The 27,425-nt window shown below is 44.3% G+C and overlaps 1 protein-coding gene across 3 annotated transcripts in view; it reads left to right on the plus strand.

Annotated features, from left to right (window-relative positions):
* The window catches only part of LOC106591048 (protein Niban 1), a 66,956-nt gene that overhangs the window by 10,707 nt on the left and 28,824 nt on the right, over nt 1-27,425 (plus strand). For 2 of the 3 annotated variants that reach the window (XM_045694557.1, XM_045694556.1), the window contains exons 2-6: nt 2,652-2,782; nt 14,541-14,669; nt 15,451-15,565; nt 15,882-16,049; nt 20,054-20,169. In XM_045694557.1, the coding sequence (XP_045550513.1) occupies nt 2,652-2,782; nt 14,541-14,669; nt 15,451-15,565; nt 15,882-16,049; nt 20,054-20,169 (659 nt within the window). The remainder of the gene's footprint in view (nt 1-2,651; nt 2,783-14,540; nt 14,670-15,450; nt 15,566-15,881; nt 16,050-20,053; nt 20,170-27,425) is intronic. The other variant, XM_045694558.1, reaches the window with a different exon arrangement.

The raw sequence follows: 27,425 nt of genomic DNA on the forward strand, positions 1-27,425 counted from the left end.
TAAAACAAACATACAGTCAATAACACAATAGAAAAAAAAGAAAGTCTATCTACAGTGTGTGCAAATGGCGTGAGGAGGTAAGGCAATAAATAGGCCATAGTAGCGAAGTAATTACAATTTAGCAGATTAACATTGGAGTGATAGATGATGGTCATACATTGGACAGGAGGTTAGGAAGTGCAGCTCAGTTTCCACCTCATTTTGTGGGCAGTGTGAACATAGCCTGTCTTCTCTTGAGCGCCAGGTCTGCCTACGGCGGCCTTTCTCAATAGCAAGGCTATGCTCACTGAGTCTGTACATAGTCAAAGCTTTCCTTAAGTGTGGGTCAGTCACAGCGGTCAGGTATTCTGCCACTGTGTACTTTCTGTTTAGGGCCAAATAGCATTCTACATTTACATTTCAGTCATTTAGCAGACACTCTTATCCAGAGCGACTTACAGTAGTGAATGCATACATTTCATACATTTTGTTTTCTGTGCTGGCCCCCTTGGAAATCGAACCCACAACCCTGGCGTTGCAAACACCATGCTCTACCAACTGAGCTACAGGGAAGGCTGTAGCTCAGTTGCTCTGTTTTTTTTGTGAATTCTTTCCTGTGTGTCAAGTAATTATCTTTTTGTTTTGTCATGATTTGGTTGGTGTCTAATTGTGTTGTTGTCCTAGGGCTCTGTGGGGTCTGTTTGTGTTTGTGAACAGAGCCCCAGGACCAGCTTGCTTAGGGGACTCTTCTCCAGGTTCATCTCTCTGTAGGTGAGGGCTTTGTTATGGAAGGTTTGGGAATCGCTTCCTTTTAGGTGGTTGTAGAATTTAACGTCTCTTTTCTGGATTTTGATAATTAGTGGGTATCGTCCTAATTCTAATCTGGATGCATTATTTGGTGTTCTACGTTGTACACTGAGGATATTTTTGCAGAATTCTGCATGCAGTCTCAATTTCCTGCTTGTCCCGTTTTGTGAATTCTTGGTTGGTGAGCGAACCCCAGACCTCACAACCATAAAGGGTAATGGGTTCTATAACTGATTCAAGTACTTTTAGCCAGATCCTAATTGGTATGTTGAATTTTATGTTCCTTTTGATGGCGTAGAAGGCCCTTCTTGCCTTGTCTTGTCTCTCAGATTGTTTTTGTTGTTGTGTGCTCTAGGGCAACGGTGTCTAGATGGAATTTGCATTCGTGGTCTTGGCAACTGGACCTTTTTTGGAACACCATTGTTTGTGTCTTACTGAGATTTACTGTCAGTGCCCAGGTCTGTCAGGGCCCAGGTCTGTCAGGGCCCAGGTCTGTCAGGGCCCAGGTCTGACAGGTCCCAGGTCTGTCAGGGCCCAGGTCTGACAGAATCTGTGCAGAAGATCTAGGTGCTGCTGTAGGCCCTCCTTGGTTGGTGACAGAAGCACCAGATCATTAGCAAACAGTAGACATTTGACTTCAGATTCTAGAAGGGTCTCTCTATCTTAGTAGGTCTTCTCATGCTTTTTAGTCATTCATTCCATATCAAAATGACAAATAAACCCTATTGACTTAACTTTTCTAATTTTTCACCTTTTGGAACCAGATTGTGGTGATAGATTGCGGTGATAGATTACGGTGATAGATTACGGTGATAGATTGCGGTGATAGATTGCGGTGATAGATTGTGGTACTAGTTTATGACTAGACCCTCTGTGGTATTCTCCATATGCATTGTGTTGGTTTTCACACCGTTGACAGAGAGGAGTGGAATGAATGAGGCAGGGAGGAATCATGACGGACAGTCATCATTGAGGTAGTGACAACAGAATGAATCATTAGGAGAAAAGAATAATTCAAATCGAACCTCCCAGTAGCAGACAGGAAGATGATCCACCAGCTCTCGTTTCCTGTCATTTCACTTGTAGATTAATAGAATGTGATCTCACAAGATCAGGATGGTGGAACGAGGCGACAAAACCATAGAGAATATATTTGTGCTGTAGAGCTTGTTAAAAATGATACAGAGATATTACGTTGATGTGGTATTGTGGTTGGGATGTTGAAGTAAGATAATGTATTGTGGTTGGGATGTTGAAGTAAGATAATGTTGTATTGTGGTTGGGATGTTGAAGTAAGATAATGTTGTATTGTGGTTGGGATGTTGAAGTAAGCTGTGAATTGACATACAGCTAACTGACAAGATAATGGAAACACTGAAGTAAACGAGGGATACAAAGAATATTGAAATCAGGTGCTTCCACACAGGTGAGGTTCCTGAGTTAATTAAGCAACTAACATCCCATCATGCCATGGCCGTCTCAGTCACCAGATCTCAACCCAATGAAACACTTATGGGAGATTCAGGTGCGGCGCCTGAGAAAGCGTTTTCCACCACCATCACTAAAACACCAAGTGATGGGATTTCTCATGGAAGAATGGTGTCTCATCCCTCCAATAGACTTCCAGACACTTGTAGAATGTATACAAAGATGCACTGAACCTGTTCTGATTGGCCCAACGCCACCTATTAAGACACTCCTTTGTTTTGTCAGCTACCTGTCGCTCTGTGATGTGGTTTACCTGGAGGATGTGAGAAAGATGGTTCACCACTGAATGGCATTGTCTTGTTGTGAGCTACAGACCTCCAAAGTCTTCAGAACTGGTTCTGACCACTGTGTGTGTGTGTGTGTGTGTGTGTGTGCAGGTCGTGCGGAGGCTGAGTTGAAGAACTTCAGTCCCCACTACAGACAGCAGTACTTTGTAGCCTTCTTCTCTCAGCTGCAGGAGGAGGTGGAGCAACACAAAGAGACCCACACACAGCTGCTTAAACAGAGGGTAGGACACACACACACACACACACACACACACACACACACACACACACACACACACACACACACACACACACACACACAGAGCTCCTTAAACAGAGGGTAGGACATACACACACACACACACACACAGCTCCTTAATAACCTCTTGGGGCTAGGTGGGACGCTAGCGTGCCACCCGTGGTGCACTCCATCAACAGCAGGTGCATTTCAAGAGCGGCAAATTTGAATCCAAATAAATGTCAAAATTCAAATTTTTCAAAAATACAACTATGTTACACCATTTGAAAGATAAACATCTCCTTAATCTAACCACGTTTTACGATTTCAAAAAGGTTTTACGGCGAAAGCATAAATTTAGAGTATGTTAGGACAGTACATTTACAAGAGTTGTGTGTAATGTTTTGTCAAGTCAAAGACAGGGTCACCAAAACCATAAAACCAGCTAAAATGATGCACTAACCTTTTACAATCTCCATCAGATGACACTCCTAGGACATTATGTTAGACAATGCATGCATTTTTAGTTCTATCAAGTTCATATTTATATACAAAAACAGCGTTTTACTATGGCATTGATGTTGAGGAAATCGTTTCCCTCCAATAACCGGCAGTCAAGTCAGCGTCAGAAATTAAATAATTAAAATTAGAAAACATTGGTAAAATATTATATTGTCATTTAAAGAATTATAGATTTACATCTCTTGAACGCAATCAACTTGCCAGATTTAAAAATAACCTTACTGGGAAATCACACTTTGCAACAATCTGAGCACTGCGCCCAGAAAAATACGCGTTGCGATACAGACTAGACGTCATGTTGGGGAGATCTAAAATCGAAAATACTATGTAAATAATCCATTACCTTTGATTCTCTTCATCAGATGTCACTTCCAGGTATCACAGGTCCATAACGAATGTAGTTTTGTTCAAAAAAGCTCATCATTTATGTCCAAAAATCTCCGTCTCGTTAGCACATGATGTAAGCCAGCCGGACTTCTCGTCATGAACGAGGGGAAAAAATATATTTCCGTTCGTTCAAACATGTCAAACATGGTATAGCATAAATCATTAGGGCCTTTTTTAACCAGAACATGAATAATATTCAAGGTGGACGAATGCATACTCTTTTATAACGTATTGGAACGAGGGTACCCAACATGAACTAGCGCGCCAGGTGTCTAATGGGACATCACCGTTCCATGGCTCTTGTTCGGTCAGATCTCCCTCCAGAAGACTCAAAACACTTTGTAAAGGCTGGTGACATCTAGTGGAAGCAGTAGGAAGTGCCAAAATATTCCTAAACCCCTGTGTTTTTCAATGGGATAGGTTTAAAGTCAATACAACACATCAGGTATCCACTTCCTGTCAGAAAATGTCTCAGGGTTTTGCCTGCCAAATGAGTTCTGTTATACTCACAGACACCATTCAAACAGTTTTGGAAACTTTAGAGTGTTTTCTATCCATATATAATAAGTATATGCATATTCTAGTTACTGGGTAGGATTAGTAACCAGATTAAATCGGGTAATTTTTTTTATCCAGACGTGCAAATGCTGCCCCCTAGACCCAACAGGTTAAACAGAGGGTAGGACACACACACACACACACAGCTCCTTAAACAGAGGGTAGGACATGCACACACACACACACACACACACACACACACACACACATCTCTCTGATTCAGAGGGGTTGGGTTAAATGCAGAAGACACATTTCAGTTGTACAACTGACTAGGCATCCCCCTTTCCCTTAAGGAGAGTATAGGACACACACTCTGCTACATTCAAATGCTATGAGGCTTACAGCCCTGACTATTTACTAGCAGGCTTACAGCCCTGACTGTTTACTAGCAGGCTTACAGCCCTGACTGTTTACTAGCAGGCTTACAGCCCTGACTGTTTACTAGCAGGCTTACAGCCCTGACTGTTTACTAGCAGGCTTACAGCCCTGACTGTTTAGTAGCAGGCTTACAGCCCTGACTGTTTAGTAGCAGGCTTACAGCCCTGACTGTTTAGTAGCAGGCTTACAGCCCTGACTGTTTACTAGCAGGCTTACAGCCCTGACTGTTTACTAGCAGGCTTACAGCCCTGACTGTTTACTAGCAGGCTTACAGCCCTGACTGTTTACTAGCAGGCTTACAGCCCTGACTGTTTACTAGCAGGCTTACAGCCCTGACTGTTTACTAGCACCGAAACTTCCAACAGCAAGGTTTTACTGGAAATGATTGTGATTGGCTTACCTAAGATCAGTGGAGGCTGGTGACTTGAACAATGTTGGAGGATGGGAGACCCACGGTGCAGAGACTAATTATTTTAACCTAAAGCACATTGTACAATATTATGGGAACGAGACGTACACAGTCAGTGTTGGAAAGGGATCACAGCAGGGATTGAATGAGGGTATGAGGCAGGAGTTGAGGTGTTCAGATGCTTGACCAGTGCAAGACAGGATTTGACTGGGAAGACAAAATCCTACAGTTAGAATGAGTTAGTCCAAGCAAGGAGTAAAATCTCTGACGTGTAATAATGTGATTGTGTTTGTGATTGACTCGACATACAGTAATGAGAGGAAATTGATAGGGGTACTCACAGTGCTTGGAGAGGAATCAATCAATCAAATGTATTTACAGTTAGAGTCATTAAAACTCGTTTTTCAACCACTCCACAAATTTCTTGTTAACAAACTATAGTTTTGGCAAGTCGGTCAGGACATCTACTTTGTGCATGACACAAGTCATTTTTCCAACAATTGTTTACAGACAGATTATTTGACTTATAATTCACTGTATCACAATTCCAGTGGGTCAGAGGTTTACATACACTAAGTTGACTGGGCCTTTAAACAGCTTGGAAAATTACAGAAAATGATGGCATGGCTTTAGAAGCTTCTGATAGGCTAATTTACATAATTTGAGTCAATTGGAGGTATACCTGTGGATGTATTTCAAGGCTTACCTTCAAACTCAGGGCCTCTTTGCTTGTCATCATGGGAAAATCAAAAGAAATTAGCCAAGACATCAGAAAAAGAATTGTAGACCTCCACAAGTTTGTTTCATCCTTGGGAGCAATTTCCAAATGCCTGAAGGTACCACGTTTATCTGTACAAACAATAGTACGCAAGTATAAACACTATGGGACCACTCAGTCATCATACCACTCAGGAAGGAGACGCGTTCTGTCTCCTAGAGATGAACGTACTTTGGTGCAAAAAATGCAAATCAATCCCAGAACAACAGCAAAGGACCTTGTGAAGATGCTGGAGGAAACAGGTACAAAAATATCTATATCCACAGTAAAACGAGTCCTATATCGACATAACCTGAAAGGCCGCACAGCAAGGAAGAAGCCACTGCTCCAAAACCGCCATAAAAAAGTCTGACTACGTTTTGCAACTGCACATTGGGACAAAGATCGTACTTTTTGGAGAAATGTCCTCTGGTCTGATGAAACAAAAATAGAACTCTCTGGCCATAATGACCATCGTTATGTTTGGAAGAAAAAAGGAAAGGCTTGCAAGCCGAATAACACCATCCCAACCGTGAAGCACGGGGGTGGCAGCATCATGTTGTGGGGATGCTTTGCTGCAGGAGGAACTGGTGCACTTCACAAAATAGATGGCATCATGACGAAGAAAATGATGTGGATATGTTGGAGCAACATCTCAAGACATCAGTCAGGAAGTTAAAGCTTGGTCACAAATGGGTCTTCCAAATGGACAATAACCCCAAGCATACTTCCAAAGTTGTGGCAAAATGGCTTAAGGACAACAAAGTCAAGGAGCTGGAGTGGCCATCACAAAGCCCTGACCTCAATCCCATAGAAAATGTGTGGGCAGAACAGAAAAAGCGTGTGCGAGGAAGGAGGCCTACAAACCTGACTCAGTTACACCAGTTCTGTCAGGAGGAATGGGACAAAATTCAGCCAACTTATTGTGGGAAGCTTGTGGAAAGCTACCCAAAACGTTTGACCCAAGTTAAACAATGTAAAGGCAATGCTACCAAATACTAATTGAGGATATGTAAACTTCTCACCCACTGGGAATGTGATGAAAGAAATAAAAGCTGAAATAAATCATTACCTCTACTATTATTCTGACATTTCACATTCTTAAAATAAAGTGTTGATCCTAACTGACCTAAGACAGGTTTTTTTTACTAGGATTAAATGTCAGGAATGTGAAAAATTGAGATGAAATGTATTTGGCTAATGTGTATGTAAACATCTGACTTCAACTGTATAAAGCCCTTCTTACATCAGCTGATATCTCAAAGTGCTGTACAGAAACCTAGCCTAAAACTCCAAACAGCAAGCAATGCAGGTGTAGAAGCACGGTGGCTTGGAAAATCTCCCTAGAAAGAAAATAACCTAGGAGGAAACCTAGAAAGGAACCAGGCTCTGAGGGGTGGCCAGTCCTCTTCTGGCTGTGCCGAGTGGAGATTATAACAGAACATGGCCAAGATGTTCAAATGTTCATCGATGACCAGCAGGGTAAAATAATAATAATCACAGTGGTTGTAGAGAGTGCAACAGGTCAGCACCTCAGGAGTGAAATGTCAGTTGGCTTTTCATAGCCGATCATTCAGAGCATCGCTACTGCTACTGCTGTCTCAAGAGAGTTGAAAACAGCAGGTCTGGGACAGGTAGCATGTCCGGTGAACAGATCAGGGTTCCATAGCCGCAGGCAGAACAGTTGAAACTGGAGCAGCAGCACGGCCAGGTGGACTGGGGACAGCAAGGAGTCATCAGGCCAGGTAGTCCTGAGGCATGGTCCTAGGGCTCAGGTCCTCCGAGACAAAGAAAGAAAGAAAGAAAGAAAGAAAGAATACTTAAATTCACACAGGACACTGGATAAGACAGGAGAAATACTCCAGATATAACAGACTGTCCCTAGCCCCCCGACACATAAACTATTGCAGCATAAATACTGGAGGCTGAGACAGGAGGGGTTGGGAGACACTGTGTCCCCGTCCGACGATACCCCCGGACAGGGCCAAACAGGCAGGATGTAACCCCACCCACTTTGCCAAAGCACAGCTCCCACACCACTAGAGGAATATCTTCAACCACCAACTTACCATCCTGAGACAAGGCCGAGTATAGCCCACAAAGATCTCCCCCACGGCACAACCCAAGGGGGGCGCCAACCCGGACAGGAAGATCATGTCAGTGACTCAACCCACTCAAGTGACGCACCCCTCCTAGGGACGGCATGGAAGAGCACCAGTAAGCCAGTGACTCAGACCCTGTAATATGGTTAGAGGCAGAGAATCCCAGTGGAGAGAGGGGAACCGGCTAGGCAGAGACAGCAAGGGCTGTTCGTTGCTCCAGTGCCTTTCCATTCACCTTCACACTCCTGGGCCAGACTACACTCAATCATAGGACCTACTGAAGAGATGAGTCTTCAATAAAGACTTAATGGTCGAGACCGAGTATGCGTTCACATGGATAGCCAGACCATTCCATTAAAATGGAGCTCTATAGGAGAAAGCCCTGCCTCCAGCTGTTTGCTTAGAAATTCTAGGAACAGTAAGGAGGCCTGCATCTTGTGACCGTAGCGTATGTGTAGGTATGTACGGTAGGACCAAATCGGAAAGATAGGTAGGAGCAAGCCCATGTAATGCTTTATAGGTTAGCAGTAAAACCTTGAAATCAGCCCTTGCCTTAACAGGAAGCCAGTGTAGAGGCTAGCACTGGAGTAATATGATCACATTTGGGGTTTCTAGTCAAGATTCTAGCAGTCGTGTTTTAGCACTAACTGAAGTTTATTTAGTGCTTTATCTGGGTAGCCGGAAAGTAGAGCATTGCAGTAGTCTAACCTAGAAGTGACAAAAGTATGGATACATTTTTCTGCATCATTTTTGGAAAGACAGTTTCTGATTTTTGCAATTTTACGTAGATGGAAAAAAGCTGTCCTTGAAACAGTCTTGATATGTTCGTCAAAAAAGAGATCAGGGTCCATAGTAACGCCGGGGTCCTTCACAGTTTTATTTGTGATGACAGTACAACCATCAAGATTAATTGTCAGATTCAACAGAAGATCTCATTGTTTGTTTGTTGGGACTTAGAACAAGCATCTCTGTTTTGTCCGAGTTTAAGAGTAGAACATTTGCAGCCATCCACTTCCTTATGTCTGAAACACAGGATTCCAGGGAGGGCGATTTTGGGGCTTCACCATGTTTCATCGAAATGTACAGCTGTGTATTGTCCGCATGGCAGTGAAAGTTAACTTTCTGTTTCTGAATGACATCACCAAGAGGTAAAATATATAGTGAAAACAATAGCAGTCCTAAAACGGAGCCTTGGGGAACACCAACATTTACAGTTGATTTGTCAGAGGTCAAACCATCCACAGAGACAAACTGATATCTTTCCGACAGATAAGATCTAAACCAGGCCAGAACTTGTCCATGTAGACCAATTTGGGTTTCCAATCTCTCCAAAAGAATGTGGTGATCGATGGTATCAAAAGCGGCACTAAGATCTAGGAGCACGAGGACAGATGCAGAGCCTCGGTCTGACGTCATTAAAAGGTCATTTACCACCTTCACAAGTGCAGGCTCAGTGCTATGATGGGGTCTAAAACCAGACTGAAGCGTTTCGTATACATTGTTTGTCTTCAGGAAGGCAGTGAGTTGCTGTGCAACAGCTTTTTCTAACATTTTTGAGAGGAATGGAAGATTCGATATAGGCCGATAGTTTTTTATAATTTCTGGATCAAGATTCGGCTTTTTCAAGAGAGGCTTTATTACTGCCACTTTTAGTGAGCTTGGTACACATCCGGTGGATAGAGAGCCGTTTATTATGTTCAACATAGGAGGGCCAAGCACAGGAAGCAGCTCTTTCAGTAGTTTAGTTGGAATAGGGTCCAGTATGCAGCTTGAGGGTTTGGAGGCCATGATTATTTTCATCATTGTGTCAAGAGATATAGTACTAAAACACTTTAGTATCTCCCTTGATCCTAGGTCCTGGCAGAGTTGTGTAGACTCAGGACAATGGAGCTTTGGAGGAATACCCAGATTTAAAGAGGAGTCTGTAATTTGCTTTCTAATGATCATGATCTTTTCCTCAAAGAAGTTCATAAATGTATTACTGCTGAAGTGAAAGCCATCCTCCATTTGCGAAGGCTGCTTTTTAGTTAGCTTTGCGACAGTATCAAAAAGAAATTTCGGATTGTTCTTATTTTCCTCAATTAAGTTGGAAAAATGGGATGATCGAGCAGCAGTGAGGGCTCTTCGATACTGCACGGTACTGTCTTTCCAAGCTAGTCGGAAGACTTCCAGTTTGGTGTGGCGCCATTTCCGTTCCAATTTTCTGGAAGCTTGCTTCAGAGCTCGTGTATTTTCTGTATACCAGGGAGCTAGTTTCTTATGACAGATGTTTTTAGGGGTGCAACTGCATCTAGGGTATTGCGCAAGGTTAAATTGAGTTCCTCGGTTAGGTGGTTAACTGATTTTTGTCCTCTGACGTCCTTGGGTAGGCAGAGGGAGTCTGGAAGGGCGTCAAGGAATCTTTGGGTTGTCTGAGAATTTTAGCACGACTTTTAATGCTCCTTGGTTGGGGTCTGAGCAGATTATTTGTTGCGATTGCAAACGTAATAAAATGGTGGTCCGATAGTCCAGGATTATGAGGAGACATGTTGGACAAAACCCACTGAGTCGATGATGGCTCCGAAAGCCTTTTGGAGTGGGTCTGTGGACTTTTCCATGTGAATGTTAAAGTCACCAAAAATTAGAATATTATCTGCTATGACTACAAGATCCGATAGGAATTCAGGGAACTCAGTGAGGAACACTGCATATGGCCCAGGAGGCCTGTAAACAGTAGCTATAAAAAGTGAGTGAGTAGGCTGCATAGATTTCATGACTAGAAGCTCAAAAGACGAAAATGTCATTGTTTTTTTTTTTTGTAAATTGAAATTTGCTATCGTAAATGTTAGCAAAACCTCCGCCTTTGCCGGATGCACGGGGGGTATGGTCACTAGTGTAACCAGGGGGTGAGGCCTCATTTAACACAGTAAATTCATCAGGCTTAAGCCATGTTTCAGTCAGGCCAATCACATCAAGATTATGATCAGTGATTAGTTCATTGACTATAACTGCCTTGGAAGTGAGGGATCTAACATTAAGTAACCCAATTTTGAGATGTGAGGTATCACAATCTCTTTCAATAATGGCAGGAATGGAGGAGGTCTTTATACTAGTGAGATTGCTAAAGCGAACACCGCCATTTTTAATTTTGCCCAACCTAGATCGAGGCACAGACACGGTCTCAATGGGGAAAGCTGAGCTGACTACGCTGACTGTGCTAGTGGCAGACTCCACTAAGCTGGCAGGCTGGCTAACAGCCTGCTGCCTGGCCTGCACCCTATTTCATTGTGGAGCTAGAGGAGTTAGAGCCCTGTCTATGTTCGTAGATAAGATGAGAGCACCCCTCCAGCTAGGATGGAGTCCGTCACTCCTCAACAGGCCAGGCTTGGTCCTGTTTGTGGGTGAGTCCCAGAAAGAGGGCCAATTATCTACAAATTCTATCTTTTGGGAGGGGCAGAAAACAGTTTTCAACCAGCGATTGAGTTGTGAGACTCTGCTATAGAGCTCATCACTCCCCCTAACTGGGAGGGGGCCAGAGACAATTAATCGATGCCGACACATCTTTCTAGCTGATTTACACGCTGAAGCTATGTTGCGCTTGGTGACCTCTGACTGTTTCATCCTAACATCGTTGGTGCCGACGTGGATAGCAATATCTCTATACTCTCTACACTCGCCAGTTTTAGCTTTAGCCAGCACCGTCTTTAGATTAGCCTTACCGTCGGTAGCCCTGCCCCCTGGTAAACAGTGTATGATCGCTGGATGATTAGTTTTAAGTCTAATACTGCGGGTAATGGAGTCGCCAATGACTAGGGTTTTCAATTTGTCAGAGCTAATGGTGGGAGCCGTCGGCGTCTCAGACCCCACAACGGGAGGAGTAGAGACCAGAGAAGTCTCGGCCTCCGACTCCGACTCGCTTAATGGGGAGAACCGGTTGAAAGTTTCTGTCGGCTGAATAAGCGACACCGGTTGAGCATTCCTACAGCGTTTCCCTCCAGAAGCCATGAGAAAGTTGTCCGGCTGCGGGGACCGTGCGGGGGTTTATACTAACGTTACTATCTAACGTTACTATCTGTACTTACTGGTGGCACAGACGCTGTTTCATCCTTTCCTACACTGAAATTACCCTTGCCTAACGATTGCGTCTGAAGCTGGGCTTGCAGCACAGCTATCCTTGCCGTAAGGCGATCGTTCTCCTGTATATTATAAGTACAACGACTGCAATTAGAAGGCATCATGTTAATGTTACTTAGCTTCGGCTGTTTGAAGTCCTGACGAACCATGTCCAGATAAAACCTCCGGGGTGAAAAAGTAAATTGATTGGAAGGCAGCCACGGTTCGTCCTTTATTTAAAGGGGGAGATCAAGCTGATCCTAACTGTTATAGGCCCATTTCTATTTTGCCCTGTTTATCAAAAGTGTTGGAAAAACTTGTCAATAATCAACTGACTGGCTTTCTTGATGTCTCTAGTATTCTCTCTGGTATGCAATCTGGTTTCCGCTCAGGTTATGGATGTGTCACTGCAACCTTAAAGGTCCTCAATGATGTCACCATTGCCCTTGATTCTAAGCAATATTGTGCTGCTATTTTTATTGACATGGCCAAAGCTTTTGATACGGTAGACCATTCCATTCTTGTAGGCTGGCTAAGGAGTATTGGTGTCTCTGAGGGCTCTTTGGCCTGGTTTGCTAACTACCTCTCTCAAATAGTGCAGTGTATAAAGTCAGAAAATCTCAGCCACTGCCTGTCACTAAGGGTGTACCCCAAGGCTCGATCCTAGGCCCCACGCTCTTCTCAATTTATATCAACAACATAGATCAGGCAGTAGGAAGCTCTCTCATCCATTTATATGTAGATGATACAGTCTTATACTCCGCTGACCCCTCATCGGATTTTGTGTTAAATGCTCTACAACAAAGCTTTCTTAGTGTCCAACAAGCTATCTCTACCCTTAACCTTGTTCTGAACACCTCCAAAACAAAGCTCAATTGGTTTGGTAAGAAGAATGCCCCTCTCCCCACAGGTGTGATTATTACCTCTGAGGGTTTAGAGCTTGAGGTAGTCACCTCATACAAATACTTGGGAGTATGTCTAGACGGTACACTGTCCTTCTCTCAGCACATATAAAACCTGCAGGCTAAAGTTAAATCCAGACTTGGTTTCCTCTATTGTAATCGCTCCTCTCTCACCCCAGCTGCCAAAGTAACCCTGACTCAGATGACCATCCTACCCATGCTAGATTACGGAGACATAATTTATAGATCGGCAGGTAAGGGTGCTCTCGAGCGGCTAGATGTTCTTTACCATTCGGCCATCAGATTTGCCACCAATGTTCCTTATAGGACACATCTCTGCATTCTATTCTGTAAACTGGTCATCTCTGTATACCCGTCGCAAGACCCACTGGTTGATGCTTATTTATAAAACCCTCTTAGGCCTCACTCCCCCCTATCTGAGATATCTACTGCAGCCCTCATCCAACACCCATTCTGCCAGTCACATTCTGTTAAAGGTCCCGAAAGCACACACATCCCTGGGTCGCTCCTCTTTTCAGTTCGCTGCAGCCAGTGACTGGAACGAGCTGCAAAAACACTCAAACTGGACAGTTTTATCTCAATCTCTTCATTCAAAGACTCAATCGTGGACACTCTTACTGACATTTGTGGCTGCTTTGCGTGATGTATTGTTGTCTCTACCTTCTTGCCCTTTGTGCTGTTGTCTGTCCCCAATAATGTTTGTACCATGTTTTGTGCTGCTACCATGTTGTGTTGCTACCATGCTGTGTTGTCATGTTGTGTTGCTGCCTTGCTATGTTGTTGTCTTAGGTCGCTCTTTATGTAGTGTTGTGTTGTCTCTCTTGTCGTGATGTGTGTTTTGTCCTATATTTTATTTTTATTTTTAAATCCCAGCCCCCGTCCCCGTAGGAGGCCTTTTGGTAGGTCGTCATTGTAAATAAGAATTTGTTCTTAACTGACTTGCCTAGTTAAATAAAAATAAACCATTCTGCCGGAGAAAACTGCACACTTGTGCTGGTAGCTAGCTAGCTACTGAAGTTAGCGAGGCAAATTTGAAGTAAATTGCACTAACTGGACACAAAAATGTAATTCTAAAACCAAGAAAACAATTTATAATATACCTCCTCCATCTCCTGTAATTAAAAAAGAATAATTTGAATTCTATAATATCAAAAAAATGCTCAGCTATCACTCTTCACTCATAACCTCTATCCAACAATGTCACCAAGCCTCTCAACACATGGAACCCCCATAATGCTTTGTGGCACAATCACAATACAACTCGTTCTCTGATCCTAATTCTAAGATTGTATGGACAACATGTCAGTTCATACTGCAAAAGCTTGGTTGGAGGACGTCCTCTGGAAGTGGTCATAATTACCATGTATGTCTATTGAAGAGGGTGAGGCCTACGAGCCTCCTAGGTTTTGTATTGAAGTTAATGTAGCCAGAGGACGGAAGCTAGCTGTCCTCCGGCTACACCATGGTGCTAGCCCAGACAGTGCTGTTGAAGTTACTGTAGACCATCATTGCAAAACAGTGTATTTTAATCAATTATTTGGTGACATATGAATATATTTAGTTTAGTTTTTTCCACACACACACACACACACACTCCAAACTCACTCACCCCTCCTCCTGCGTCTCTCCTGTAGGAGCCCCTTAGGCCAGAGGAAGTGCTGTATCAGGACAGTGTTCTGCACTATGACGACAGCGGGAAGTGGAAGGAGAGGTTTGTGGTGATGAGAGCCAATCACAGCCTGGAGTGTCATGACAACCAGGAGGTAAACCAACACCATACCAACATATGACCGTACACGACATTACATGACTTAACATGACCGTACACGACATTACATGACCGCACACGACATTACATGACTTAACATGACCGCACACGACATTACATGACTTAACATGACCGTACACGGCATTACATGACTTAACATGACCGTACACGGCATTACATGACTTAACATGACCGTACACGGCGTTACATGACTTAACATGACCGTACACGGCGTAACATGACCGTACACGGCGTTACATGACTTAACATGACCGTACACGACGTTGCATGACTTAACATGACCGTACACGACGTTGCATGACTTAACATGACCGTACACGACGTTGCATGACTTAACATGACCGTACACGACGTTGCATGACTTAACATGACCGTACACGACATTGCATGACTTAACATGACCGTGCACGACATTGCATGACTTAACATGACCGTGCACGACATTGCATGACTTAACATGACCGTGCACGACATTACATGACTTAACATGACCGTGCACGACTTAACATGACCGTGCACGACTTAACATGACCGTACACGACATTACATGACTTAACATGACCGTACACGACATTACATGACTTAACATGACCATATGTAATGGAGAATAAACCCCAGACTGGGTGATGGATTACCTCACCTGAGACCTAAAGAGTTGTGTTAGCTTTCTAAGGTAATGCCTTGGCTTTAGCTCAGCGGGCTAACACATAGTCAGTGACATTGATAAATTGGTTGTCGTATTCGTCCCTCCACAGAGCTTCAGTAAAGGTGTTCCGGCCAGACAGAGACTCCTACCAACAGGGGGCGTAGTTCTGACATCCGAGGAGAAGTACACAGCGCTGGTGGACAAGGCCTTCCCTGACCCTAAATGTGAGTGTCTGGTCAACGCCTAAAGAGATACATCAGATTCTTGAAACACAGAGGCACACGACTGTTGAAATAGCAACATGGAGACTGGGAGACAAGGGGAAAATGCAGCATTTCAATCAATCAGTTAATTGTATGTCTATGCATGTAACGGTGTAGGTTCCGTCCCTCTCTTCGCCCCAACCTGGGCTCGAACCAGGGACCCTTGCACACATCAACAACTGGTATTGGTACCTTCTGGTCAGTTCCCTGTGTTCCTCAGACTGCCCTGACCCCTAACCCCTGACCCCTAACCCTGTGTCTGCGTGTTGTACTCTAGGTTTGAAGGAGGAGACATCTCCCCCCATGGTAGTGGTACCTCCTGGTCAGTTCCCTGTGTTCCTCAGACTGCCCTACAGACGAGACGTGTACTTCAGCTTCCCCCAGGAGGACCGACGAGCGACCTTCCTCTCCATCCTCACGGGCTGCATCAGGCACCAGAACCACGGTACGCTACACCTGGGGTTCTGACTCTGACCCCTGACCCTGACCCTAACCCTACACCTGGGGTTCTGACCCTAACCCTGACCCTACACCTGGGGTTCTGACCCTGACCCTAACCCTAACCCTACACCTGGGGTTCTGACCCTGACCCTGACCCTGACCCTACACCGGGGGTTCTGACCCTAACCCTGACCCTAACCCTGACCTTACACCTGGGGTTCTGACCCTGACCCTAACCCTGACCCTAACCCTGACCCTACACCTGGGGTTCTGACCCTAACCCTGACCCTACACCTGGGGTTCTGACCCTGACCCTAACCCTAACCCTGACCCTACACCTGGGGTTCTGACCCTGACCCTAACCCTGACCCTGACCCTACACCGGGGGTTCTGACCCTAACCCTGACCCTAACCCTGACCTTACACCTGGGGTTCTGACCCTAACCCTACACCTGGGGTTTTGACCCTGACCCTAACCCTGACCCTAACCCTGACCCTACACCTGGGGTTCTGACCCTAACCCTGACCCTAACCCTGACCCTACACCTGGGGTAAGGACCCTGACCCTAACCCTGACCCTACACCTGGGGTTCTGACCCTAACCCTGACCCTAACCCTGACCCTACACCTGGGTTTCTGACCCTAACCCTGACCCTGACCCTAACCCTGACCCTACACCTGGGGTTCTGACCCTAACCCTGACCCTACACCTGGGGTTCTGACCCTGACCCTAACCCTGACCCTACACCTGGGGTTCTGACCCTGACCCTGACCCTACACCTGGGGTTCTGACCCTCTCCCCTGGTTGACCTAACCCTGACCCTAACCCTGACCCTACACCTGGGGTTCTGACCCTGACCCTAACCCTGACCCTAACCCTGACCCTACACCTGGGGTTCTAACCCTGACCCTAACCCTAACCCTGACCCTACACCTGGGGTTCTGACCCTGACCCTGACCCTAACCCTGACCCTACACCTGGGGTTCTGACCCTAACCCTGACCCTACACCTGGGGTTCTGACCCTAACCCTGACCCTGACCCAACACCTGGGGTTCTGACCCTGACCCTAACCCTGACCCTACAGCTGGGATTCTGACCCTAACCCTGACCCTAACCCTGACCCTAACCCTGACCCTAACCCTGACCCTCTACACTAAACCTCTACACTAAACCTCTACACTAAACCTCTACACTAAACCTCTACACTAAACCTCTACACTAAACCTCTACACTAAACCTCTACACTAAACCTCCACACTAAATCTCTATATTAGCCTGTTATGGATAGGGGGCAGTATTTTCACGGCCGGATAAAAAACGTACCCGATTTAATCTGATTATTACTCCTGCCCAGAAACTAGAATATGCATATAATTATTAGCTTTGGATAGAAAACACTCCAAAGTTTCTAAAACTGTTTGAATGGTGTCTGTGAGTATAACAGAACTCAAATGGCAGGTCAAAATCTGAGAGATTCCTTTACAGGAAGTGCCCTCTCTGACCATTCCTTGGCCTTCTACACTCTCTTTATTGAAAACTGAGGATCTCTGCTGTAACATGACACTTGCTACGGCTCTCAGAAGGCGACAAAACGCTGAATGATGCCTTTGTAGCCCCTGGCTGAAAAACAGTAGCGCATTTGGATAGTGGTCGATCAGAGAACAATGAGACTGAGGGCGCGTGCACGAGGAGACTCCATGTTTTTATTTTCTGTCTTTGAACGAAAACAACGACTCCCGGTCGGAATATTATCGCTTTTTTACGAGAAAAATCGCAGAAAAATTGATTTTAAACAGCGTTTGACATGCTTCGAAGTACGGTAATGGAATATTTTGCATTTTTTTGTCACGAAACGCGTCGGGCGCGTAACCCTTCGTCACCCTTCGGATAGTGTCTTGAACGCACAACAAAACGCCGCTATTTGGATATAACTATGGATTATTTGGAACCAAACCAACATTTGTTATTGAAGTAGAAGTCCTGGGAGTGCATTCTGACGAAGAACAGCAAAGGTAATCCAATTTTTCTTATAGTAAATCTGACTTTGGTGAGGGCTAAACTTGGTGGGTGTCTAAATAGCTAGCCCGTGATGGCGAGCTATCTACTCAGAATATTGCAAAATGTGCTTTCACCGAAAAGCTATTTTAAAATCGGACATAGCGATTGCATAAAGGAGTTCTGTATCTATAATTCTTAAAATAATTGTTATGTTTTTTGTGAACGTTTATCGTGAGTAATTTAGTAAATTCACCGGAAGTTTCGGTGGGTATGCTAGTTCTGAACGTCACATGCTAATGTAAAAAGCTGTTTTTTTATATAAATATGAACTTGATTGAACAAAACATGCATGTATTGTATAACATAATGTCCTAGGAGTGTCATCTGATGAAGATCATCAAAGGTTAGTGCTGCATTTAGCTGTGGTTTTGTTTTTTGTGACATTATATGCTAGCTTGAAAAATGGGTGTCTGATTATTTCTGGCTGGGTACTCTGCTGACATAATCTAATGTTTTGCTTTCGCTGTAAAGCCTTTTTGAAATTGGACAGTGTGGTTAGATAAAGGAGAGTCTTGTCTTTAAAATGGTGTAAAATAGTCATATGTTTGAAAAATTGAAGTTTTCGGATTTTTGAGGACTTTGTATTGCGCGCCACGCCCATCATTGGATATTGGAGCAGGTGTTCCGCTAGCGGAACGTCTAGATGTAAGAGGTTTTAAACCTCTATACTAAACCTCTATACTAAACCTCTACACTAAACCTCTACACTAAACCTCTACACTAAACCTCTACACTAAACCTCTACACTAAACCTCTACACTAAACCTCCACACTAAACCTCCATACTAAACCTCCATACTAAACCTCCATACTAAACCTCCATACTAAACCTCTATACTAAACCTCCATACTAAACCTCTATACTAAACCTCCATACTAAACCTCCATCTCTTGGATCATTGTGAGCAGTTCATGCTAAACATGCTAGCCTGCTTTGTTGTACTGTTGTTATTCTTCGGTTGTCTTGGCAACAACCTAATAATACTCCCCAGCACACATTTAGCTTCCTGTGAGGGAGAAAGCTGGAGCCAGCCTGTCAGTTAGTGGTTAGGCTAGCGTTTAGCAACTTCTGCAGAACACCAACCAAAGCAGCAACGGGTTACGTCAACAGCGCAGCAACACTTTTAGCTCTGCCTCAATACCAACTAGAATGCAATGACTATGTAGCTCAGAAATAGAACAAAAACATACATCCAATTCCTAGCTCATGCTCTCTTTCCTTCTCTCTCTCTCTCTCTGACACAATTTTATTTTTCTCAAGTTTCACATTTACATTTCACAGTGACAAAAAGGGAAGTGTTTAAAATATCTTGCATTTGTCTCAGATGCATTACTCAATTCTTTCAGTATTTAAGACAAACCAGTTATCCCATAGATAAATATTACACTACTCACTCCCTCATATTCTCTCTCTCCCTCTCTCATCTCTCTCTCATCTCTCTCTCTCTCCCTCTCATCTCTCATTCTCTCTTTTCCTCTCTCTCATCTCTCATTCTCTCTCTCTCCCTCTCTCATATCGCTCTGTCTCTCTCTCTCTCTCTCTCTCTCTCTCTCTCTCTCTCTCTCTGTCTCTCTGTCTCTCTATCCCTCTCTCCCTCTCTCATCTCTCTCTCTCATTCTCTCTTTTCCTCTCTCTCATCTCTCTCATCTCTCTCATCTCTCCTCTCATCTCTCCCTCTCTCTCTCTCATTCTCTCTCATCTCTCATCTCCCTCTCTCTCATCTCTCATTCTCTCTTTTCCTCTCTCTCTCTCATCTCTCCCTCTCTTCATCGCTCCCTCTCTTCCTCTCTCATCTCTTCCTCTCTCATCTCTTCCTCTCTCATCTCTCTCATCTCTCCCTCTCTCTCTCTCATCTCTCCCTCTCTCATCTCTCCCTCTCTCATCTCTCCCTCTCTCATTCTCTCTCATCTCTCTCTCTCTCTCTCTCTCTCTCTCTGCTCACTCCAGATTCTCTGAGAAGGTCGTCCTGTGAGTCTCAGGCGTTCCTCAAGGCCATACATTTCTACCGGCAGGAAAAAGGACACTATGAGTCCTGGGACATGCTGGTGGGCTGTGAGGAGCAGGTGATGCCCAAACCCGCACATACACACACTGTTCAACATACAACAAAGATAATGACTGACTTTGCATCTAGCCCACAACTCACTCTGAAACACACTCTGAAACACACTCTGAAACACACTCTGAAACACACTCTGAAACACACTCATGCACACTTAAACACAAACGCACACACCGACTTGTTTCCAGGGAGTTTCCAGGGAAAAATCAGAGACGGAGGGAGACAGTTTGTGTGAGTGTGTGCTGCTTCTGTTGTCATCTCATCACACACACAGAGCCTGACTCATGAAGCTGCCGCTGCCAACCAAGAGAGCCACGAGAGGAAACTCTGACTCGGACTCTAAAGCCCCATTTATACCTGGTTCTAACATCAGTCCTTTGTCCTGTTCTCGTCCAACATTCTGATTGTGCCCACATTTTTAGACGTGTAGACAATTAAAAGAAGCGTTGTGATTTGATCTTCCTGTGTCTGGATATCTGACAAGGTTAGATGGATCTGGAGAGCGAAACCATTTCAATCATAATTTATATCTAAAATCATTGACAGGTGATACCATTGACTTCCCTCCTGAAAAAAAACAGCATAAACTAGCATAGGATGGTGACCTGCCTTTGTTGTGTTTTTGCCAGTGGTGGGAAAAAGTACTACATTTTTATACTTGAATAAATGTAAAGATAACTTAATAGAAAATGACTAAAGTGAAAGTCACCCAGTAAAATACTACTTGAGTAAAAGTCCAAAAGTATTTTGGTTTTAAATATACTTAAGTATCAAAAGTAAATGTAATCGTTCAAATATACATAGGTATCGAAAGTTAAAGGACAACTATATATTTGGTGTTGACCAGCATTCACTGTATTTTTGGTGGTGACCAGCCTTCACTGTATTTTTGGTGGTGACCTGCCTTCACTGTATTTTTGGTGGTGACCTGCCTTCACTGTATTTTTGGTGGTGACCAGCCTTCGTTATGTTCTTAGTGGTGACCAGCCTTCGTTATGTTCTTAGTGGTGACCAGCCTTCGTTATGTTTTTGGTGGTGACGAGCCTCCTTCAACTAACAGATTAGATTAGCTTAGAAAAATGTACATTTATCTTTGTATAGCGTAAGATAAATTCATATATGAATTAATCAATCAATATATGTGTAAAAACACAGATATTAAAACAAACATTTCAAAAAACCTAAAAGGTAATTACATACCTACAGTAGAAAAGAGGAGAATATCTTATTTCGGTCACGCTTAAATGACGTTCAGCTTATAAAGGCTTCATAAAGCCTTCATAATGCCTTCATAAGCACTAAAATGTGTTAAAGTATCTAAACTCAGCAAAAAAAGAAACGTCCTCTCACTGTCAACTGCGTTTATTTTCAGCAAACTTAACATGTATAAATATTTGTATGAACATAACAAGATTCAACAACTGAGACATAAACTGAACAAGTTCACAGACATGTGACTAACAGAAATTGAATAATGTGGGCCTGAACAAAGGGGGGGTAAAAATCAAAAGTAACAGTCAGTATCTGGTGTGGCCACCAGCTGCATTAAGCACTGCAGTGCATCTCCTCCTCATGGACTGCACCAGATTTGCCAGTTCTTGTTGTGAGATGTTACCCCACTCTTCCACCAAGGCACCTGCAAGTTCCCGGACATTTCTGGGGGGAATGGCCCTAGCCCTCACCCTCCGATCCAACAGGTCCCAGACGTGCTCAATGGGATTGAGATCCGGGCTCTTCGCTGGCCATGGCAGAACACTGACATTCATGTCTTGCAGGAAATCACGCACAGAAGGAGCAGTATGGCTGGTGGCATTGTCATGCTGGAGGGTCATGTCAAGATGAGCCTGCAGGAAGGGTACTACATGAGGGAGGAGGATGTCTTCCCTGTAACGCACAGCGTTGAGATTGCCTGCAATGACAACAAGCTCAGTCCGATGATGCTGTGACACACCGCCCCAGACCTTGACGGACCCTCCACCTCCAAATCGATCCCGCTCCAGAGTACAGGCCTCGGTGTAACACTCATTCCTTCGATGATAAACGCAAATCCGACCATCACCCCTTTTGAGACAAAACCACGACTTGTCAGTGAAGATCACTTTTTGCCAGTCCTGTCTGGTCCAGCGACGGTGGGTTTGTGCCCATAGGCGATGTTGTTGCCGGTGATGGCAGGTGTTGTTACATGTGGTCTGCCACTGCGAGGACGATCAGCTGTCCGTCCTGTCTCCCTGTAGTGCTGTCTTAGGCGTCTCACAGTACGGACATTGCAGTTTATTGCCCTGGCCACATCTGCAGTCCTCATGCCTCCTTGCAGCATGCCTATGGCACGTTCACGCAGATGAGCAGGGACCCTGGGCATCTTTCTTTTGGTGTTTTTCAGAGTCAGTAGGAAGGCTTCTTTAGTGTCCTAAGTTTTCATAACTGTGACCTTAATTGCCTACCGTCTGTAAGCTGTTAGTTTCTTAACGACCGTTCCACAGGTGCATGTTCATTAATTGTTTATGGTTCATTGAACAAGCATGGGAAACAGTGTTTAAACCCTTTACAATGAAGATATGTGAAGTTATTTGGATTTTTACGAATTATCTTTGACAGACAGTGTCCTGAAAAAGGGAAGTTTATTTTTTTGCTGAGTTTATTACCGTATGTCATGCTTTTTTAAAGGGTTCATAAATGTGGCATAACTGTGTGACATAACCACCTATGTCAAATGTGACATAACCCATCATGTTGAATATGATATAAATATGTGCTTTATAAAGGGTGACGTGTTGTGCTGAAGGACGGCTTACACTCTGAAGTGAAGTCATGTTTGTCACATTAGAACTAATCTAATTTCCAGACACTTCTGCCCAAATGACAGAAGGTCTGGTGGACCAACACATCGACCTTGGCCTTCATTAGTTAGGGTTCAGTTTCTAATCACATTTTAACAAGATACATTGTGGAAATGGGCAGGGTTTAGCCATAATGACTTTTGTGACTGTGTTAACTAGTAACGATCAGGGGGAATGTTTTGGCTAGCAAAGGACATAGCCTGATGACAAATACTTTACTCAGTAAGGTCACTTCCATAGAATTCTATGGTCACTCCCGCTAAGGCCAACTTTGAATAGTTGATATCCCAGGCTTATATGTGCTGTGTGTTCAATAGCCAGAGGGTGACGTTACACCAAGAAACACTTACCTTGATGAAAGCCCCCAACCTACAGAAACAAAACGAATAAACCAAGTCATGTTTAAATCATACATTTCCTTTTATTTGTACATTTTTAAAACAATACAAATACAAGAAGTTCAGCAATGCAACTACATAGAACATTACACAGGGCTGTGAATAGTGTAGCTGGTCTCTGAGCTGGTGGACCAATGGTTCTGCCTGCTGGAGGTACTGCATGTTGGTTCAAAACCTTGAAAGTAACAACAAAGAAAGTTAGCAGGTCTTTTAAGAAATGCCTTTGTCACACCATCTGGATAAGGGCCTTTCTGTGCTGCCCCAGAAATATTCAAAAAGGCGCGTTCACACTGCATGTGGGCACAGGGCTGAGAGCCTCCTGAGCACCGGGCTGAGAGCCTCCTGGGCACCGGGCTGAGAGCCTCCTGGGCACCGGGCTGAGAGCCTCCTGGGCACCGGGCTGAGAGCCTCCTGGGCACCGGGCTGAGAGCCTCCTGGGCACCGGGCTGAGAGCCTCCTGAGCACCGGGCTGAGAGCCTCCTGAGCACCGGGCTGAGAGCCTCCTGAGCACCGGGCTGAGAGCCTCCTGAGCACCGGGCTGAGAGCCTCCTGAGCACCGGGCTGAGAGCCTCCTGAGCACCGGGCTGAGAGCCTCCTGAGGACCGGGCTGAGAGCCTCCTGAGCACCGGGCTGAGAGCCTCCTGAGCACCGGGCTGAGAGCCTCCTGAGCACCGGGCTGAGAGCCTCCTGAGCACCGGGCTCAGGAGCCTCCTGAGCACCGGGCTCAGGAGCCTCCTGAGCACCGGGCTCAGGAGCCTCCTGAGCACCGGGCTCAGGAGCCTCCTGAGCACCGGGCTCAGGAGCCTCCTGAGGACAGGGCTGAGAGCCTCCTGAGGACAGGGCTGAGAGCCTCCTGAGCACCGGGCTGAGAGCCTCCTGAGCACCGGGCTGAGAGCATCCTGAGCGAAGGAAGATTTTAGCCTGGGGCTAAGCAAGTGTTCACACTTACACATTCTAAATTGGGCTAGCACCAACCTTAGCCCAACCAACCTTCGCCCAACCAACCTTACACTCAAAAATGGAAGTTTCCCGGATGTGGTTTAAGCATTTTTGTGAACACAGAAAATCAAAAGTTGTTGTTTTTCTATTTAAAAAGTGTAAAAAAAAAAATGACTGGCTGGAAAACAGGAAGAAATTTGGAAATCCAAAACCTGAAAAACTAAACAGAGAAAATCGGCATTTGGGGGAAAAAACGAGGCAATATAAAAACAACAGATTTTAAAAGGCCCTACCAAATTTTGGGGAAAGTTGAGATCAGGTCCAATATTGTCTATGCACCCAAGAGGGAAAGAAGTTGGGCCGTCCTAGAAAGGTTTTAGAGTAATAAGCAATAAGTACCGAGGGGGTGTGGTATATGGCCAATATACCACGGCTAAGGGCTGTTCTTAGCCACGACACAGAGCGGAGTGCCTGGACACAGCCCTTAGCCTTGGAATATTGGCCATATACCACAAATTCCTGAGGTGCATTATTGCTATTATAAACTGTTTACCAACGTAATTAGAGCAGTAAAAATAAGTGTTTTGTCATACCCGTGGTATACGGTCTGATATACCACGGCTGTCAGCCAATCAGCATTCAGGGCTCGAACCACCCAGTTTATAATATAATATATACAATTTAGCAGACTCTTTTATCCAAAGAGACTTACAGTTGTGTGTGAATAAATATTTACTTATGGATGGTCCCGGGAATCAAACCCACTATCCTGGCATTGCAATGTTCTACCAAGATGCATCAATATTTTGTGAAGCCTCAATTTAATATGATTAATAAAGCCTTTATTAAACTGTGCTTATTCCATCCTTTATAAAGCACAGGTTTATGTCATATTTAACCAAGTGGTTTATGTCACATTTGATATTGGTGCATATGTCACACAGTTATGCCACATCTATGAACCCTTTATAAAGCATGACATACGGTTTATTTTACATTTACATTTTTAGTCATTTAGCAGACGCTCTTATCCAGAGCGACTTACAGTAGTGAATGCATACATTTCATACATTTTTTTCTCCGTACTCCGTTTATAGATGATTTGTGCATTTATGTAGCTTTATGAAGCCTTTATAAGCTGCGCGTCGTTTAAAGCTCTGCTAAATGACTAAAATGTAATAATGACAAATGTATTTCTCAACTCCTAATATTGACCCAATTACACTCACCGGAGTATCTGACGTAGGTTTTGAAAAACAACCCACAAATAGGCTACCACTGTGGAAAGTGCAGCTGGCTGCTGGTAAGCTTTCTTGACTTTGCCAACACATGGCTCACCTTTGTTTAACCAACTAAACAGCTGCTTTTAGCAAAAATGTGTTTGCAGTTACCTTTCTAGCTAATAGGCTATATTAGAGTTTACACTTCCTGTTCCAATTACATTGCAGTCGGAAAGTATTCAGACCCCTTGACTTTTTCCACATTTTGTTATGGTTACTTTGCAAATGTATTACAAATAAAAAACTTATATCACATTTAAATAAGTATTCAGACCCTTTACTCAGTACTTTGTTGAAGCACCTTTAGCAGTGATTACAGCCTCTAGTCTTCTTTGGTATGATGCTACAAGCTTGGCACACCTGTATTTGGGGAGTTTCTCCCATTCTTCTCTGTAGATCCTCTCAAGCTCTGTCAGGTTGGATGGGGAACGTTGCTGCACAGCTATTATCACGTTTCTCCAGAGATGTTCGATCAGGCTCTGGCTGGGCCACTCAAGGACATTCAGAGACTTGTCCCGAAGCCACTCCTGCGTTGTCTTGGCTGTGTGCTTAGGGTCGTTGTCCTGTTGGAAGGTGAACCGTCACCCCAGTCTAAGGTCCTGAGCGCTCTGGAGCAGGTTTTCATCAAGGACCTCTCTGTACTTTGCTCTGTTCATCTTTGCCTCAATCCTGACTAGTCTCCCAGTCCCTGCCGCTGAAAAACATCCCCACAGCATGATGCTGCCACCACCATGCTTCACCGTAGGGATGGTGCCAGGTTTCCTCCAGACGTGACGCTTGGCATTCAGGCCAAATAGTTCAATCTTGCTTTCATCAGATCAGAGAATCTTGTTTCTCATGATCAGAGTCCTTTAGGTGCCTTTTGGCAAACTCCAAGCGGGCTGTCATGTGCCTTTTACTGAGGAGTGGCTTCCGTCTGGTCACTCTACCATAAAGGCCTGAATGGTAGAGTGCTGCAGAGATGGTTGTCCTTCTGGAAGGTTCTCCCATCTCCACAGAGGAACTCTGGAGCTCTGTCAGAGTGACCATCGGGTTCTTGGTCACCTCCCAGACCAAGGCCCTTCTCCCCTGATTTCTCAGTTTGGCCGGGCGGCCAGCTCTAGGAAGAGTCTTGGTGGTTCCAAACTTCTTCCATTTATGAATGATGGAGGCCACTGTGTTCTTTGGGACCTTCAATGCTGCAGACATTTTCTCGTACCCTTCCCCAGATCTGTGCCTCGACACTATCCTGTCTCGGAGCTCTACGGACAATTCCTCGACCTCATGGCTTGGTTTTTTTCTCTGACATGCACTGTCAACTGTGGGACCTTACATAGACAGGTGTGTGCCTTTCCAAATCATGTCCAATCAGTTGAATTTACCACAGGTTGACTCCAATCAAGTTGTAGAAACATCTCAAGGATGATCAATGGAAACAGGATGCATCTGAGCTCAATTTCGTGTCTCATAGCAAGGGGTCTGAATACTTATGTAAATAATGTATTTCTGTTTTTTATTTTTAATACATTTGCAAAAATGTCTAAAAACCTGTTTTCACTTTGTGATTATGGAGTATCGTGTGTAGATTGATGAGGGAAAAAATATATTAAATCCATTTTGGAATAAGGCTGTAAAGTAACAAAATGTGGAAAAAGGGAAGTGGTTTGAATACTTTATGAATGCACTGTATACTGTGGGATGGTCTAAATAATGAAAAACGATCTATCAAATCTATTCATTTTAAAATGTTAATTAATTCTCCTTGTGATAAGACATGTAGTCTAACGTGTGATGGGTCGCCGGTTCGCCTGTTTACACACACAA

This window comes from Salmo salar, chromosome ssa14 (genome assembly GCF_905237065.1).
Source record: "Salmo salar chromosome ssa14, Ssal_v3.1, whole genome shotgun sequence".
NCBI classification, from domain to species: Eukaryota; Metazoa; Chordata; class Actinopteri; order Salmoniformes; family Salmonidae; genus Salmo; species Salmo salar.